Genomic DNA, 15,477 nt, shown 5'->3' with positions numbered 1-15,477 from the left:
GGAGGGCTTTTATTTTGTAATGCAACTTCAGATCGTCTTGAAACTGGTTGAGTGTCACCCTGGGGTAGTGGCCTATTGATCTGAATTGAAACTGGTCTGTGGAAACAGGGAGTTTCCTTTTCAGAGTTATAAAAAATCACAGGCAGAACAGGTAAAATATGAGTTTTTGGAGGGCTCTTATTATGTAATGCAATATCAGATCGTTTTGAAACTGGTTGAGTGATACCCTGGGGTAGTGGACTATTAATCTGAATTGAAACTAGTGTGTGGAAACAGGGAGTTTCCTTTATAGAGTTATCCAAAATCAAAGACAAAATTGGTCATATAGGAGTTTTTGGAGGGCTTTTATTTTGTAATACAACATCAGATCGTCTTGAAACTGGTTGAGTGCCATCCTGGGGTAGTGGACTATTAATCTGAATTGAAACTGGTCTGTGGAAACAGGGAATTTCCTTTTTAGAGCCATCTAAAATCAAAGACAAGATTGGTCATATATGAGTTTTTGGAGGGCTTTTATTTTGTAATGCAAGATCAGATCGTCTTGAAACTGGTTGAGTGCCACCCTGGGGTAGTGGACTATTTATCTGAATTGAAACTGGTTTGTGGAAACAGGGAGTTTCCTTTTTAGAGTTATACAAAATCACAGGCAGAACAGGTAGAATATGAGTTTTGGAGGGCTCTTATTATGTAATACAACATCAGATCGTCTTGAAACTGGTTGAGTGCCACCCTGGGGTAGTGGACTATTAATCTGAATTGGAACTGGTCTGTGGAAACAGGGAGTTTCCTTTTTAGAGTTATCCAAAATCACAGGCAGAACAGGTAGAATATGAGTTTTAGAGGGCTCTTATTATGTAATGCAACATCAGATCGTCTTGAAACTGGTTGAGTACCACCCTGGGGTAGTGGACTATTAATCTGAATTGAAACTGGTTTGTGGAAACAGGGAGTTTCCTTTTTAGAGTTATACAAAATCACAGGCAGAACAGGTAGAATATGAGTTTTGGAGGGCTCTTATTATGTAATGCAACATCAGATCGTCTTGAAATTGGTTGAGTGCCACCCTGGGGTAGTGGACTATTAATCTGAATTGAAACTGGTCTGTGGAAACAGGGAGTTTCCTTTTTAGAGTTATCCAAAATCACAGGCAGAACAGGTAGAATATGAGTTTTTGGAGGGCTCTTATTATGTAATGCAACATCAGATCGTCTTGAAACTGGTTGAGTACCACCCTGGGGTAGTGGACTATTAATCTGAATTGAAACTGGTTTGTGGAAACAGGGAGTTTCCTTTTTAGAGTTATACAAAATCACAGGCAGAACAGGTAGAATATGAGTTTTGGAGGGCTCTTATTATGTAATGCAACATCAGATCGTCTTGAAATTGGTTGAGTGCCACCCTGGGGTAGTGGACTATTAATCTGAATTGAAACTGGTCTGTGGAAACAGGGAGTTTCCTTTTTAGAGTTATCCAAAATCACAGGCAGAACAGGTAGAATATGAGTTTTTGGAGGGCTCTTATTATGTAATGCAACATCAGATCGTCTTGAAACTGGTTGAGTGCCATCCTGGGGTAGTGGACTATTAATCTGAATTGGAACTGGTCTGTGGAAACAGGGAGTTTCCTTTTTAGAGTTATACAAAATCACAGGCAGAACAGGTAGAATATGAGTTTTGGAGGGCTCTTATTATGTAATGCAACATCAGATCGTCTTGAAACTGGTTGAGTGCCACCCTGGGGTAGTGGAGTATTGATCTGAATTGAAACTGGTCTGTGGAAACAGGGAGTTTCCTTTTTAGAGTTATCCAAAATCACAGGCAGAACAGGTAGAATATGAGTTTTGGAGGGCTCTTATTATGTAATGCAACATCAGCTCGTCTTGAAACTGGTTGAGTGCCACCCTGGGGTAGTGGAGTATTGATCTGAATTGAAACTGGTCTGTGGAAACAGGGAGTTTCCTTTTTAGAGTTATCCAAAATCACAGGCAGAACAGGTAGAATATGAGTTTTGGAGGGCTCTTATTATGTAATACAACATCAGATCGTCTTGAAACTGGTTGAGTGCCATCCTGGGGTAGTGGACTATTAATCTGAATTGGAACTGGTCTGTGGAAACAGGGAGTTTCCTTTTTAGAGTTATCCAAAATCACAGGCAGAACAGGTAGAATATGAGTTTTAGAGGGCTCTTATTATGTAATGCAACATCAGATCGTCTTGAAACTGGTTGAGTACCACCCTGGGGTAGTGGACTATTAATCTGAATTGAAACTGGTTTGTGGAAACAGGGAGTTTCCTTTTTAGAGTTATACAAAATCACAGGCAGAACAGGTAGAATATGAGTTTTGGAGGGCTCTTATTATGTAATGCAACATCAGATCGTCTTGAAATTGGTTGAGTGCCACCCTGGGGTAGTGGACTATTAATCTGAATTGAAACTGGTCTGTGGAAACAGGGAGTTTCCTTTTTAGAGTTATCCAAAATCACAGGCAGAACAGGTAGAATATGAGTTTTTGGAGGGCTCGTATTATGTAATGCAACATCAGATCATCTTGAAACTGGTTGAGTACCACCCTGGGGTAGTGGACTATTAATCTGAATTGAAACTGGTTTGTGGAAACAGGGAGTTTCCTTTTTAGAGCCATCTAAAATCAAAGACAAAATTGGTAATATATGAGTTTTTGGATGGGCTTTTATTTTGTAATGCAACATCAGATCGTCTTGAAACTGGTTGAGTACCACCCTGGGGTAGTGGACTATTAATCTGAATTGAAACTGGTTTGTGGAAACAGGAAGTTTCCTTTTTAGAGCCATCTAAAATCAAAGACAAAATTGATCATATATGAGTTTTTGGAGGGCTCTTATTATGTAATGCAACATCAGATCGTCTTGAAACTGGTTGAGTACCACCCTGGGGTAGTGGACTATTAATCTGAATTGAAACTGGTCTGTGGAAACAGGGAGTTTCCTTTTTAGAGTTATCCAAAATCACAGGCAGAACAGGTAGAATATGAGTTTTTGGAGGGCTCTTATTATGTAATGCAACATCAGATCATCTTGAAACTGGTTGAGTACCACCCTGGGGTAGTGGACTATTAATCTGAATTGAAACTGGTTTGTGGAAACAGGGAGTTTCCTTTTTAGAGCCATCTAAAATCAAAGACAAAATTGGTAATATATGAGTTTTTGGATGGGCTTTTATTTTGTAATGCAACATCAGATCGTCTTGAAACTGGTTGAGTACCAACCTGGGGTAGTGGACTATTAATCTGAATTGAAACTGGTTTGTGGAAACAGGAAGTTTCCTTTTTAGAGCCATCTAAAATCAAAGACAAAATTGATCATATATGAGTTTTTGGAGGGCTCTTATTATGTAATGCAACATCAGATCGTCTTGAAACTGGTTGAGTACCACCCTGGGGTAGTGGACTATTAATCTGAATTGAAACTGGTTTGTGGAAACAGGGAGTTTCCTTTTTAGAGTTATACAAAATCACAGGCAGAACAGGTAGAATATGAGTTTTTGGAGGGCTCTTATTATGTAATGCAACATCAGCTCGTCTTGAAACTGGTTGAGTGCCACCCTGGGGTAGTGGAGTATTGATCTGAATTGAAACTGGTCTGTGGAAACAGGGAGTTTCCTTTTTAGAGTTATCCAAAATCACAGGCAGAACAGGTAGAATATGAGTTTTGGAGGGCTCTTATTATGTAATACAACATCAGATCGTCTTGAAACTGGTTGAGTGCCATCCTGGGGTAGTGGACTATTAATCTGAATTGGAACTGGTCTGTGGAAACAGGGAGTTTCCTTTTTAGAGTTATCCAAAATCACAGGCAGAACAGGTAGAATATGAGTTTTAGAGGGCTCTTATTATGTAATGCAACATCAGATCGTCTTGAAACTGGTTGAGTGCCACCCTGGGGTAGTGGACTATTGATCAGAATTGAAACTGGTCTGTGGAAACAGGGAGTTTCCTTTTCAGAGTTATCCAAAATCATAGGCAGAACAGGTAGAATATGAGTTTTTGGAGGGCTCTTATTATGTAATGCAACATCAGATCGTCTTGAAATTGGTTGAGTGCCACCCTGGGGTAGTGGACTATTAATCTGAATTGAAACTGGTTTGTGGAAACAGGGAGTTTCCTTTTTAGAGTTATCCAAAATCACAGGCAGAACAGGTAGAATATGAGTTTTTGGAGGGCTCTTATTATGTAATGCAACATCAGATCGTCTTGAAACTGGTTGAGTGATACCCTGGGGTAGTGGGCTATTAATCTGAATTGAAACTGGTCTGTGGAAACAGGGAGTTTGCTTTTTAGAGCCATCTAAAATCAAAGACAAAATTGGTCATATGAGTTTTTGGAGGGCTTTTATTTTGTAATGCAAAATCAGATCGTCTTGAAACTGGTTGAGTGCCCGGTAGTGGACTATTGATCTGAATTGAAACTGGTCTGTGGAAACAGGGAGTTTCCTTTTTAGAGTTATAGAATATGATATTTGGAGTGGTGTGTGGAAACAAGGAGATATGCTTTTCCTCTGATCTGAGTTTTACTCGGTATTACCGCAACGCCTAGTATATGCGCGCACCACAAAATAACGTGGCGGCTAGAATGACCGTGTTTTTGAAAGTGGAGGCTGGCTTGACCGCGGTGCTTTAACGACCGGACCGCCAAGAGCTGCTTTCTCACTCTCTCAGTGTGTTTCACAAGATTGTGTGTCTTTTTTGTGTTAGTGCTGTTTTAGTGATTAGCTCAGCTGGTACTGAATAGCCGTCAAACACTGTGGTTTGTTCCTCATCAAAATCACACCCTGTTTTTGATAAAAAATGTTTAGCTCGAACTGGCGATGTACCGAGTTATTAAAGAATACAGTATTCTCTTCTCTTCAGTTTTGCCATGTTTTATGCATGTGTAGCTGTGCTCTTCTATTACCAACTATGTTGACTGTACAGCCATTTTTTTTCTTCTCTCCACCTGCTTTTTTCTGCAATGAATTCATCCTGTAAAATACTTGCATTACTTGACGTTTCACCCTTAATGTGCAATGAACTCATTATTCATGTATGCATTATCAAATAATCCAATTTCATGCTTTTGTTTGGAATATTGCTTTTATTATTAGTTTTGCAGTTGTATCTACACAGTTGTATATGTTTTGTCAATAACATAAGATATCAGCGTTTACCTCAGTGTTAGTGCTCTGCTCACTGCATGCTGCCATCATGTTGCTTTAACATAAAGATGGTGAGTGGTGCCAGAGTTTTTTCATACCAAGTCACTTGACCTGAGTGGTTTCAGGGCCCCCTTTTCAGTATTTTTTTCTCAGACACAAGGCCCACACATTCACTGCCCTCCCCCCAACCTCTCAAATGTCTGTTTCCCCCAGGAAACAATCCATTTAAGGATTAAACATGTCATAGATACTCACAAGATGTATTCAGCGGAATAAAATATGTTCATGCTCTCAGCAGTACACTGACAGTCTCCAATATAATATAAACATGAATTAATTTTCTATCAGAGTGAATGTTTACCACTTAAATGACACCCTAGAATTTGTGATAAATAATGGGATGTTAGTCCTCAAACATTATTGCAGTGTCTCAACTCTCAAGTTACTGGGATAGGCTCCAGCGTCCATGGAGAATGGATGTTCTGAAGAGTTGGCTTCTAAACAGACAGACTAATTGATGGAGAGATGCAAAGGTTACAAAGACTTCATTAAATTCCAAACCTGTCAGTTCTGACAATTTGGCGAATCCTACATCTCTCTTTCACCTCATTTCCCATTTTGTTTTGAATATTTTTGCCCTTTATTAATAAAGTCCTACAGTGGTAATGTATTTTTGTAGGCCAACCCAGAAGTTAGCATCACCCCAGTTCCCTTAACAATTGGGTTTCCAATAGGATTTTTCCATTGGCTTTTGGATTATTGCAGAAAATAAGCTCTGTTAAGAACAAAAGTTACTCATAAATAAACACAACTTTTATGAATTTTGAAGCCTAAATGCAATTGGCAGCAGTAAAAAGCTAAACATAGGCAATAAATCTTTGAATCTTTCGGTCTTAAAAAAAAAAAAGTTGAGCGTGATGACATTTAATGTCCCTGACAACCTCTGTAGTCCCATTTACCAACTGACTTTAACACATCTAAAAGCTTTTTTTAAAAATCACTAATTGCTGATGTATTTTGTTGTAGAATAAAAGGAGAAAGTATCTTGAGTGTCAACCACAGAACTTACTTCAGGCATTTAATGAAAAATCCATTTTAAAACAAAACAAAACAAAAACATTTACTTGAATCGGATTGAACCGGAAGTGCAAAAATGCTAACTTATTTCAAAGTTGTGGGCTACAAAAATATATCATCCCTGCAACACTCTATTAACATATATATTATTATATTAAGCATTCCAGAAAAAAAATTAAAGCAATCCATTCATGAAGGATTATATCAATATGTGAACTAAGAAATGAAACCTATAGCCTGCTGTGCATATATGAGTGAATTAAGTGTTAAGCAGTTCCTTATGTGAAAGAACACTGCTTTGAGTGCAGGCCTTGAAAGTTTGGTTACATTTGATTAGGTTCGAGCGCAAGCATAGGACAGAGAATGAGAAAGGGTGTATCATGTTCCTTTTCTCTAAGGAGTAGTTCTGAATTACTTGTGCTTCAGCCTGTTTACTGAGCCAACAGGTGAGGGTTTGGTGTGCCAGTCTGATCAGGCAGGTGTAGTGTGTGTGTGTGTGTGTGTGTGAGCGTGTTATGATCACTTTGGCTGTTTGCCCTTACTGAATACAGAAGTCCCAGAAAATTGCCCTCTTTTTCTCTGCTGTTCTGCTGTGGATACTTACAATGCAGGATCTGATGTTCTTCATAGGAAAAATGTAATACTTTCTGTGGGTTTGTAAGGTTTGTCATATACATTTTTATATTCCTTTGCTTAAATACTGTCCTGAGGCAGATACATCAGTGACTGGTGCAACTTAAGATAGAGGGTGCCACTCTGTAGATGAGTTTAGCTTCTCTGTAGAAGCTCTTAGTGTGTGGAGTGCCCATCTGGTAGTCATTCCGATGAGAAGAGAGTGATGATCTGTGGCAGAGACAGAGACTGATTCTGTGACACACAAGTACCGAGAACAAAAAATAACAGCTCAAACAAACCAGAGAAAGCAGGAAGTGAGTGAATTTGCACTGGCATCATTTACTCCAAAGATGTATAAGATAGAGACAGTTCAAAATATAGTGTCTGGCTATAGTCCTGCATTACAATTTTTGATGGAGGCATTGCTACTCTCAACGTGGCGGCTGTTAAATAAGCAAATTATCTGTTCGTTTAGTATAGAACGTGCTTGTTATTGGCTGAAAAATACCCTTTTGAGTGAGTTGGCCTTAATAAGCACAATTTATTATTATATTCCTGATTTGAATTATGTTTTTGAAATTAAGAATTCGGTCTTTCCCAATACAAGATAATAGAGCTGTAAATAGCTTCCAAGTGGTGTTACCAATATGGCCGCCAAGTGAACTTACTTGTCTTCAAGGGACTATGTTGGGCCTCTGTAAATATGCTGACATTGTACCAGCTACTTATTTTTTTGCCCTGATTTACAGTCTGGAGAAGTCGACACTAGTTACTGAAAGGCAGAGCCAGTCTGCATATTTGAGTTGAGAAATTCCATAGAAAATCACATAGTATATGATTGTTACAAACTATGATTTTTTTTCCCCATCCAGATGGAGGATATCAAACATGTTTGATATTTTGAGCTGATTTTAGAATGCATTGTTTTCATTTGATAGCTTCTCCAAGCAAGAGTGCGCATGTTTCTGTGTGAATTTGTTGTGATGGGAATGACTTCAAAGTCTGGAAGTGTATGATCCTCAGTCGTTTAGTGTATGATGGACAGTTTTTCCTCTGTGACTATTACAAAGTCGGTAAGTGTATGATGCTCAGTGTTTTAAAATCTGTTCCGATTTTAGAAGACATGTAGTGTATTCCAGCCTTTTGATACATGTTTTTTAGGGGACAGTTTTTCATAGAAGCAATTTGTAGTTCTTCCATTTTAGGAACCTTGATTGAAAGGAATAGTTAACTCAAAAATGAAAACACTGTTAAAAAAAACCTCTGTCTGAAAAAGGCACACAAGTTTGGAAAAACATGAGGGTAATGATGACAGAATTTTTATTTTTAGGCTGAAAAAGGTTTGTCACTCACAGAGCGCTGCTGTGTGTAAATGTGTGTGTGTGTGTGTGTGTGTGTGCTCCTTACCATCCTCTCTTGTCTATTCCAGCTCCACCCCCCACTCTGCCAGTTGGATGGTGTTCAAGACGGCAGACGCTGGGAAGGTATAGAATAAACCATTGTCCTAAGGGGGGTACACACATTCTGACACAACTGTGATGGTCAGTTTTATGATGTTTCATTGGCTAGCTAATTAACTGACATGTTTTCCTGAACTACACAGTGTAATTATTACTCAACAGCAGCATAGCAACACAGTTCTGAAGAGCTTAGTTTACAACAGACTTTGAGAGGATGGGAGAGACGGAAACAGTTAATGCATGCATCAGCATCATTTCCCCCAAAGAAGAATGACAGAGGGAGAGAACAGGATTGTGTATGTGCAAAAGAGCACTGTTCAGTCTGATCCGTGGTGTTCAGGCAGGATTTGATGAGAGTAGTTCTGATTGAATCAGTACACAGAGATATATCCTATTCACACTGAGCAGATTTACACACACTCGCACTAGCACACTAACAGATCTGTCATGGCATAGTCTTGCACACTGTCAGACCTAAAAAGCTCTCTTCTTTTTTTATTGGTAGTCATTCAATACATCTCAATTAATGAAAGAATATCTGCTCTCTTCCTCTTATTCGCCAGGCAGCTGTGTTGGGTTTTGGGAAGAAGAGATCGATGATGGAACTGCAAAATTTACAGGAAGCACTCAAAGTGGAAATCCAGATCCATCAGGTATCCCCACAGCCCCCCCTCACACCATATGGATGGAGTGTAATTGTTGCAACTGCAGTACCATCTTTGTCCTCTAGAGGTCACTGCATCTGCATGTGTTTCCCACTCATGAGAATGCTAAAACTTTCTCTCTCTTCCTTACAGAAACTCGTGAGCCAGATGAAGCAAGATCCACAGGTGCGTCTCCCTCATTGAACATTTCCATTGCTGTTTGATCGATACGCTCTCATATACCGGCCGCTGGACTAGTGTATCAGGGAGGAGTGTGTGTGTTCTTTGTACAGAATGCAGATCTGAAGCTGCAGCTCCGTGACCTGCAGGCCAAGATCACAGCGCTGAGTGAGCGGCAGGTGAGAGCTGCTCTCTGAGAGAACACCTGCTGCCGTATCAGTGTTCTCTATGAGCTACACGTGTGTTTTGATCAGTTCAATTACTTGGGGTCTGAAAGTCCTCGTGGTGTCCCGAGAAAACGAGGCGATCTTGTTAGGTTCTGAAACCTGTGTTGCATCATGGCATTGTTTTGTGTCGTATTGTGCTGAACATTTGTGGTGTGATTTGTGCGCTGTGGTTTTGTGTTGCCAAATGAACAATTTGCCAACACACATACACACACGCAAAAATCTATTCTTCCCCCTTTTATTTGACATTTCAATAACTGATGATTAATGTCTGGGGATGATTACGTGGCGTACTGTCCTTCTCTTGAGCTTACTGTACAGAACCCAAAGTTCTGTGGAGGAGATGGAGAAAAGATGCTTTGTAGACTGCAGGCAGCAGAGGAATTTTAATTAGTGTCTCAAAGCTTTTTAAAGTAACAGAGCAGAGCAGCTGCCATCAACAGGAGAAAAACACACACCTGAAATCATTCTACAGCGAAAAGGGAAGATGAGAAACACAAGGTCAGCCCTATAATCACGGTGACTGTCTTAAAGCTTCGGCATTCAGAAATGTACCAGCCTGCAGCACTGTTTAATAAAGTGCGCTGCCTTCCTCGCTCGCATACATTCGGTGTCCGGTGGAATTCTCCCAGATCTAGGAGTGTGCGAGATGGTGGAGGGAGCCTGTTAAAGCTGTAATCAGTGAGAGGACTGGGCTGGGGGGGTTGTGTTCATATTCATTAATGTATCTGTCACTCTGTCTTCACTGGATACAGAATCAACACATTCTCAGCTGAACACAAACAAGCTGTATTGCACATTTGTAGCCTGCATTGAGTAAAGCCAGGCACTCTTACAGCCATCTGAAAGTTTTGATTTCTCCCTCCTTCTGTCCTCACTTTATGATTGTTATGGATCCATACTCTTTTAATGTTGCTTTGTGTATGTGTGTATGTGCAAGTTTTTTGATGCCAAACTGTAACATAGACAGTAAATGGCTTCAAATAAATTGCATTTGGAGTATGTGAGGAATGAGTGTGTTCACCATTTAGAATCACATTCTTTTTTTTTTCTCAGTAGAGTTTCTTATTTGCACAGTTATAACTGAGCTCAAGTATATTATAGAGTGTGTAAGTATGCAGATGGTCTATTTTACATTGTTCTACATATGACTTCCATTTCTGTCTCGTTCATTGTAAGATGATTGGTTATCTGTAAAGAACCTACCACAGATGTCACTAAAGCATGTCTATTTTGAAAATGTTTTTCATAAGAGTGTTTTAAGCTTATGCAAATGTAGGGCTCAGTGTGTCCTTGTACATGCTAATGGACTAGTTCTTATTATGTGGGAATCTTTCTAAAACAGAAAAAGATTTGATGGCGTTATAAAAATGAACAGATGAACATTTTAACCTTTAAAGGTGAATTTATGTTCTACTTGCAGAACCAAATAGAAATGTAATTAATGGTGTTTTCTAACAAGTAAACCAAACACTTGTCCATTTGTCATTGTTTAGACTCTTAAAGGGGAAAGTCCACTCAAAAAATAAAAATTCTAAACATTTATAAAAATACTTTCTTTTGCGGAAAACAAAGATATTTTGAAGAATGTTTAAACTGTTTATGTTTATACAATTAAAGTAAATAAGGTCCGATCCATCTGAACTCACTGACTTTCATTATACAGGCAAAAAAAACAAAACCACACTGAAACAATCTTCAAAATATCTTTTTTTGTGTTCCACAGAAGAAAGTCATACAGGTTTAAAATGGCAGGAGGGTGAGTGAATGATGACACAATTTTCATTTTGAAGTGAATTATCCATTTCATATAAATAAGGGTACCTTAATAATGGTCTAGAGTGGCAGAGTTTTAGACACTGTTTACATTAATTCAATAAATCTTTCCCTAATTACTGAGGTTACGCTTGATTTGAAGAGGCACTCTTTTCAGCTGTGTACTGGACATAGTTCATAGCCACAACTGATGCTAATGGTAATATATTACTGCCAAATGTTCCTGTTATGCCAAATCTGTTTGGTTTTTTTTAGTCACTTTTAAGATGTTTTTGAAGGCAGAATACTGTTGGGCCCCCTGCCTGAGAGAGAAAGAGACAAAGAGAGTGATGTTCAGCTGTAGGGACTCCATGTTCCCTCTTGCTCTCAGTGCAAATGGGCCCAAATCCAACATCACAAACTCTCTTATCAACAGCAGGCAGAAAGAGAGGGTGTGAGTGAGAGAGACTTCATTGCAGGTACGAGTGACAGAACACACAAAAAATGAACAGGCGCTTGTTCTCTCTTTCTCCCTCAGAAAAAGGTGGTGGAGCAGTTAAGGAGGGATCTACTGGTGAAACAAGAAGATACGAAGCTGCAGACACTACAAGCTGATGGGCAAACGTCTACCTTGCTCATCACACAGACACAGACGCCTCTGCCTACTGCCAGGCTCACTACTCCACAGGTACCCACACAAAACACATGCAATACCCTGTCAGATGCAGTAGGACTCCATACAGGATCCCTCTAAAGACAATGCCTTGTCTTTGCTGAACATTTAAAGGATTAGTTCACACAAAACTAAAAATTCTGGCATTAGTTACTTGCTTTCATGTCATTCCAAACCCATATGTCTGGCTTTGTATGTGAACAAAAGCTCCAAAATTACAAAGACGCACCATAGAAGTATTATAAAAAAGGTCCACATAGAAATAGTATTCTGAGAAATTTATGAATATTGTGTTGGTTATGCTTTTCCATGCAGTTGGGCTAAGCAGGGGCACCTAAAAGTGGTCCGTGTGACTCCTGAAGCCATATTATAACTTTGTTTGAAGAATGGGCTTAAAGTTGAATTTTGCTATCCACTTGACATCTGCCCTAATTCTCTTTGGCATATTCATGAAAGTCAATGAGAGAAGAATTGGTTGTTTTGAGTCAGCGGCCTGAATTATTTATTCATGAATCAAACTGATCTTGTTTTTGAGACATAATAGCTACGTTTACACACATCCAAGTAATTGCATTAATGGCTCAGTTGGACTAAAAACCTTCATGTAAACACCTCAAATAATCAAACAGTTTTTTTCAAAAATACTTTGTGCACATGCACAGTTTATATCTTGGGAATTTGTGTATGCTTATTTACGTCTTATGAACAGGTCACTAGTGGAGACTATATATAATATAAGTATTTGCTAAAAAAAACTAAAAGCTCTGACATATGTCAGATTTCCTTTTAGATATGGCAGTTACACTCACCGTAGCTTTGGTAACATTATTTCAGTGGCTTTTTTTTTTCATTATAAGAAGAGTGACCAGAATATTCTCCAGAGCATTATGTTCAGTAAGAAGACTTATGGAAGCCCATTCTGCCACAAGGTAATTGTGAAAATCTCGCAAGTCTGACTTTTTTTTTCTTAGAATTGCAAGTTATAAAGTCAGAATTGCAAGATATAAACTTGCAATTCTGAGAAAAAAAGGCAGAATTGTGGGTTCTCCCAATTCTGACTTTCTCGCGATTGCAAATTTTTATCTTGCAATTCTGACTTTATTTCGCACAATCGCAAGTTTACAGGTGCATCTCAAAAAATTAGAATATCGTGAAAAAGGTCATTATTTTTTGTACCTTATTTCAAAAAGTGAAACTTTCATATGTTCTAGACATAGACTGTAAAAAAAAATGGACGTAGTGTCCGTGACGTCACTCGTAGGTTTCTGAAGAGCGTTTTTGAAGCCTAAAGTGGGCGGAGCCGACCGCCGCCATCTTGGCAACGCGTCACCGCGCGTCACTCCCGGATGATCCAAAATGGGCAATGAGGCGGGACGTGGGCGGAACTGAGGTGCCTGGTTGTCTGTATATAGTATGCTTTATTAATCATGTTCTCACTGAGTTTCGTCTTTTAAAAACAGTTTTAATCGGTTTTAATTCTTTAAGCCACAGAGTTTGTATTATAGCCTAACAGTTTTCTATTGGAGGAAAACGCTTAACCAGTAACGTTAATTACAGGCCTAACGTTACAGCCAATCACAGTCTGTCGGATTCTGGAGTGTAGTTAAGTTTTAAATAAAATTATAAAGAATAAATAAATTAATAAATAAAATTACATTACAATATCACTCACCGGAAAAAATGGAGCCTAGACTTGGACGGTCTGTTAGTACAATTAACCGCACAACAAGCCATTTTATTAGATAATTTTAAGAAATAATAATGAAAAAAGCCATAGACTGTATAAAACAAAAGCAGAAACACGGCAGAGATGCCAAGTTCAGCGGCTGAGGTAACGTGACGGCTAACAGACAGCAGATAGAGACAGCAACGTCAATCAACCTGTCACTCAAGTGGCCACGCCCTTAATTATGCAGAAGTTTAAGGCTTAATATAATTTAAATGGATGAGTTATAAAAAAATTCACCCCCCTCACAGTTGTCACGAAGGGCAAAATTATCTATATAGACCAAAATAAATTTTTGTACCAGGCTGTAAACATGTTTTTTTCTACTGTAAAGTTGGGCATTTTAACATGGAGAGTCAATGTGATTGACTCCCTTTTGGAGCCAGCCTCCAGCGGCTAGTCGATGAATTGCAGTTTTAATCACTTCCGTGTTGGTTTCACTAGAGGGAGCGGGAGGTTGCCGCTTGGTTCTAGATTCATTACATGTAAAGTAAAACATTTCAAAAGTTTTTTTGTTTTAATTTTGATGATTAGAGCTTAGTTTATGAAAGTCAAAAATCCAGTATCTCAAAATATTAGAATATTTCCTAAAATCAATCAAAAAAAGGATTTGCAAAACAGAAAAATTCTTTAAAGTATGTTCATTTATGCACTCAATACATGGCAAATTACTTGCTCCTAGCACAAACTCCAGCATCAGTGAGGTGTGGCATGGAAGCGATCAGCCTGTGGCTCTGCTGAGGCACTATTGAGTCTTCAGCTCATCTGGATTGTTGGATCCACTGTTTTTCATCTTTCTCTTGAAAATATCCCATAGATTCGATATATGCTAAAGTCCTGCTGGAAAAGGAAATCAGCGTCTCCATAAAGCTTGTCAGCAGATGGAAGCATAAAGTGCTCCAAAATCTCCTGGTAGCCGCTGCATTGACTCTGGATTTGATAAAACACAATGGACCAACATTAGCAGACGTCACGGCTCCCCAAATCATCAAAGACTGGAAACTTCGCACTGGACTTCAAGCAGCTTGGATTGTGTGCCTCTCCAGTCTTCCTCCAGACTCCAGTCCTTGATTTCCAAATGAAATGCAAAATTTACTTTTATCTGAAAAGAGGACTTTGGACCACTGAGCAACAGTCTAGTTCTTTTTCTCTTTAGCCCAGGTAAGATGCTTCTAAAGCTGTTTCTGTTTCAGAAGTGGCTTGGTAGCTCTTTTCCTGAAGCTGTCTGAGCGTGGTGACTCTTGATGCACTGACTCCAGATTCAGTTCACTGCTTGTGAAGCTCTCCCAAGTGTTTGAATTGGCTTTTGCTTGACAGTATTCTCAAGCTTGTGGTCATCCCTGTTGCTTTCTTTTTCTTCCTTCCAGTCAATTTTTTTTATTTAATATGCTTTGATACAGCACTCTGTGAACAGCCACACCTTTCAGTAATGACCTTCTGTGACTTACCCTCTTTGTGGAGAGTGTAAATGATTGTCTTCTGGACCATTGCCAAAGAACAAGAGATACCCGGAATTTATACTGTAGTGATGGTCATTTAATGAAGCTCAAATGTAAATATTCTAATATTTTGAGATACTGGATTTTTGACTTTCATGAGCTGTAAGCTCTAATCACCAAAACAAAAATTAAAACAAAAAAACTTCTGAAACGTTTTACTTTACGTGTGATGAATCTAAAATATATGAAAGTTTCGCTTTTTGAAATGTTACAAGAAAAAAATGAACTTTGTCACGATATTCAAATTTTTTGAGATGCACCTGTATATCTCGCAATTCTGAGAAAAAGACAGAATTGTGAGAGAAAAAGTCGCAATTACCTTTTTTAAAAAAAAATTTATTCAGTGGCGGAAATGGGCTTCCATACCTGACCTATAAAAGGAAAAAGTGAACACGTTTACAACAGCGTATGTGTTTGTGACACAGTCCCTTTTAAGGAAAGTCCGTTCACTTG

General features: G+C 38.8%; 1 protein-coding gene across 5 annotated transcripts in view; it reads left to right on the top strand.

Moving 5' to 3' along the window:
* The window catches only part of LOC306877219 (PHD finger protein 21A-like), a 42,437-nt gene that overhangs the window by 14,344 nt on the left and 12,616 nt on the right, over positions 1 to 15,477 (top strand). For 3 of the 5 annotated variants that reach the window (XM_079428841.1, XM_079428843.1, XM_079428840.1), the window contains exons 2-6: positions 8,290 to 8,344; positions 8,884 to 8,973; positions 9,118 to 9,150; positions 9,258 to 9,323; positions 11,665 to 11,814. In XM_079428841.1, the coding sequence (XP_079284967.1) occupies positions 8,315 to 8,344; positions 8,884 to 8,973; positions 9,118 to 9,150; positions 9,258 to 9,323; positions 11,665 to 11,814 (369 nt within the window). In that variant the 5' untranslated portion in view covers positions 8,290 to 8,314. The remainder of the gene's footprint in view (positions 1 to 8,289; positions 8,345 to 8,883; positions 8,974 to 9,117; positions 9,151 to 9,257; positions 9,324 to 11,664; positions 11,815 to 15,477) is intronic. The other 2 variants (XM_079428842.1, XM_079428844.1) reach the window with 1 other exon arrangement.

Source organism: Barbus barbus (assembly GCF_936440315.1).
Source record: "Barbus barbus genome assembly, chromosome: 2".
NCBI lineage: Eukaryota > Metazoa > Chordata > Actinopteri > Cypriniformes > Cyprinidae > Barbus > Barbus barbus.
Note: the sequence above shows the minus strand (reverse complement) of the source record. Positions and strands in the feature narration are given on the sequence as shown.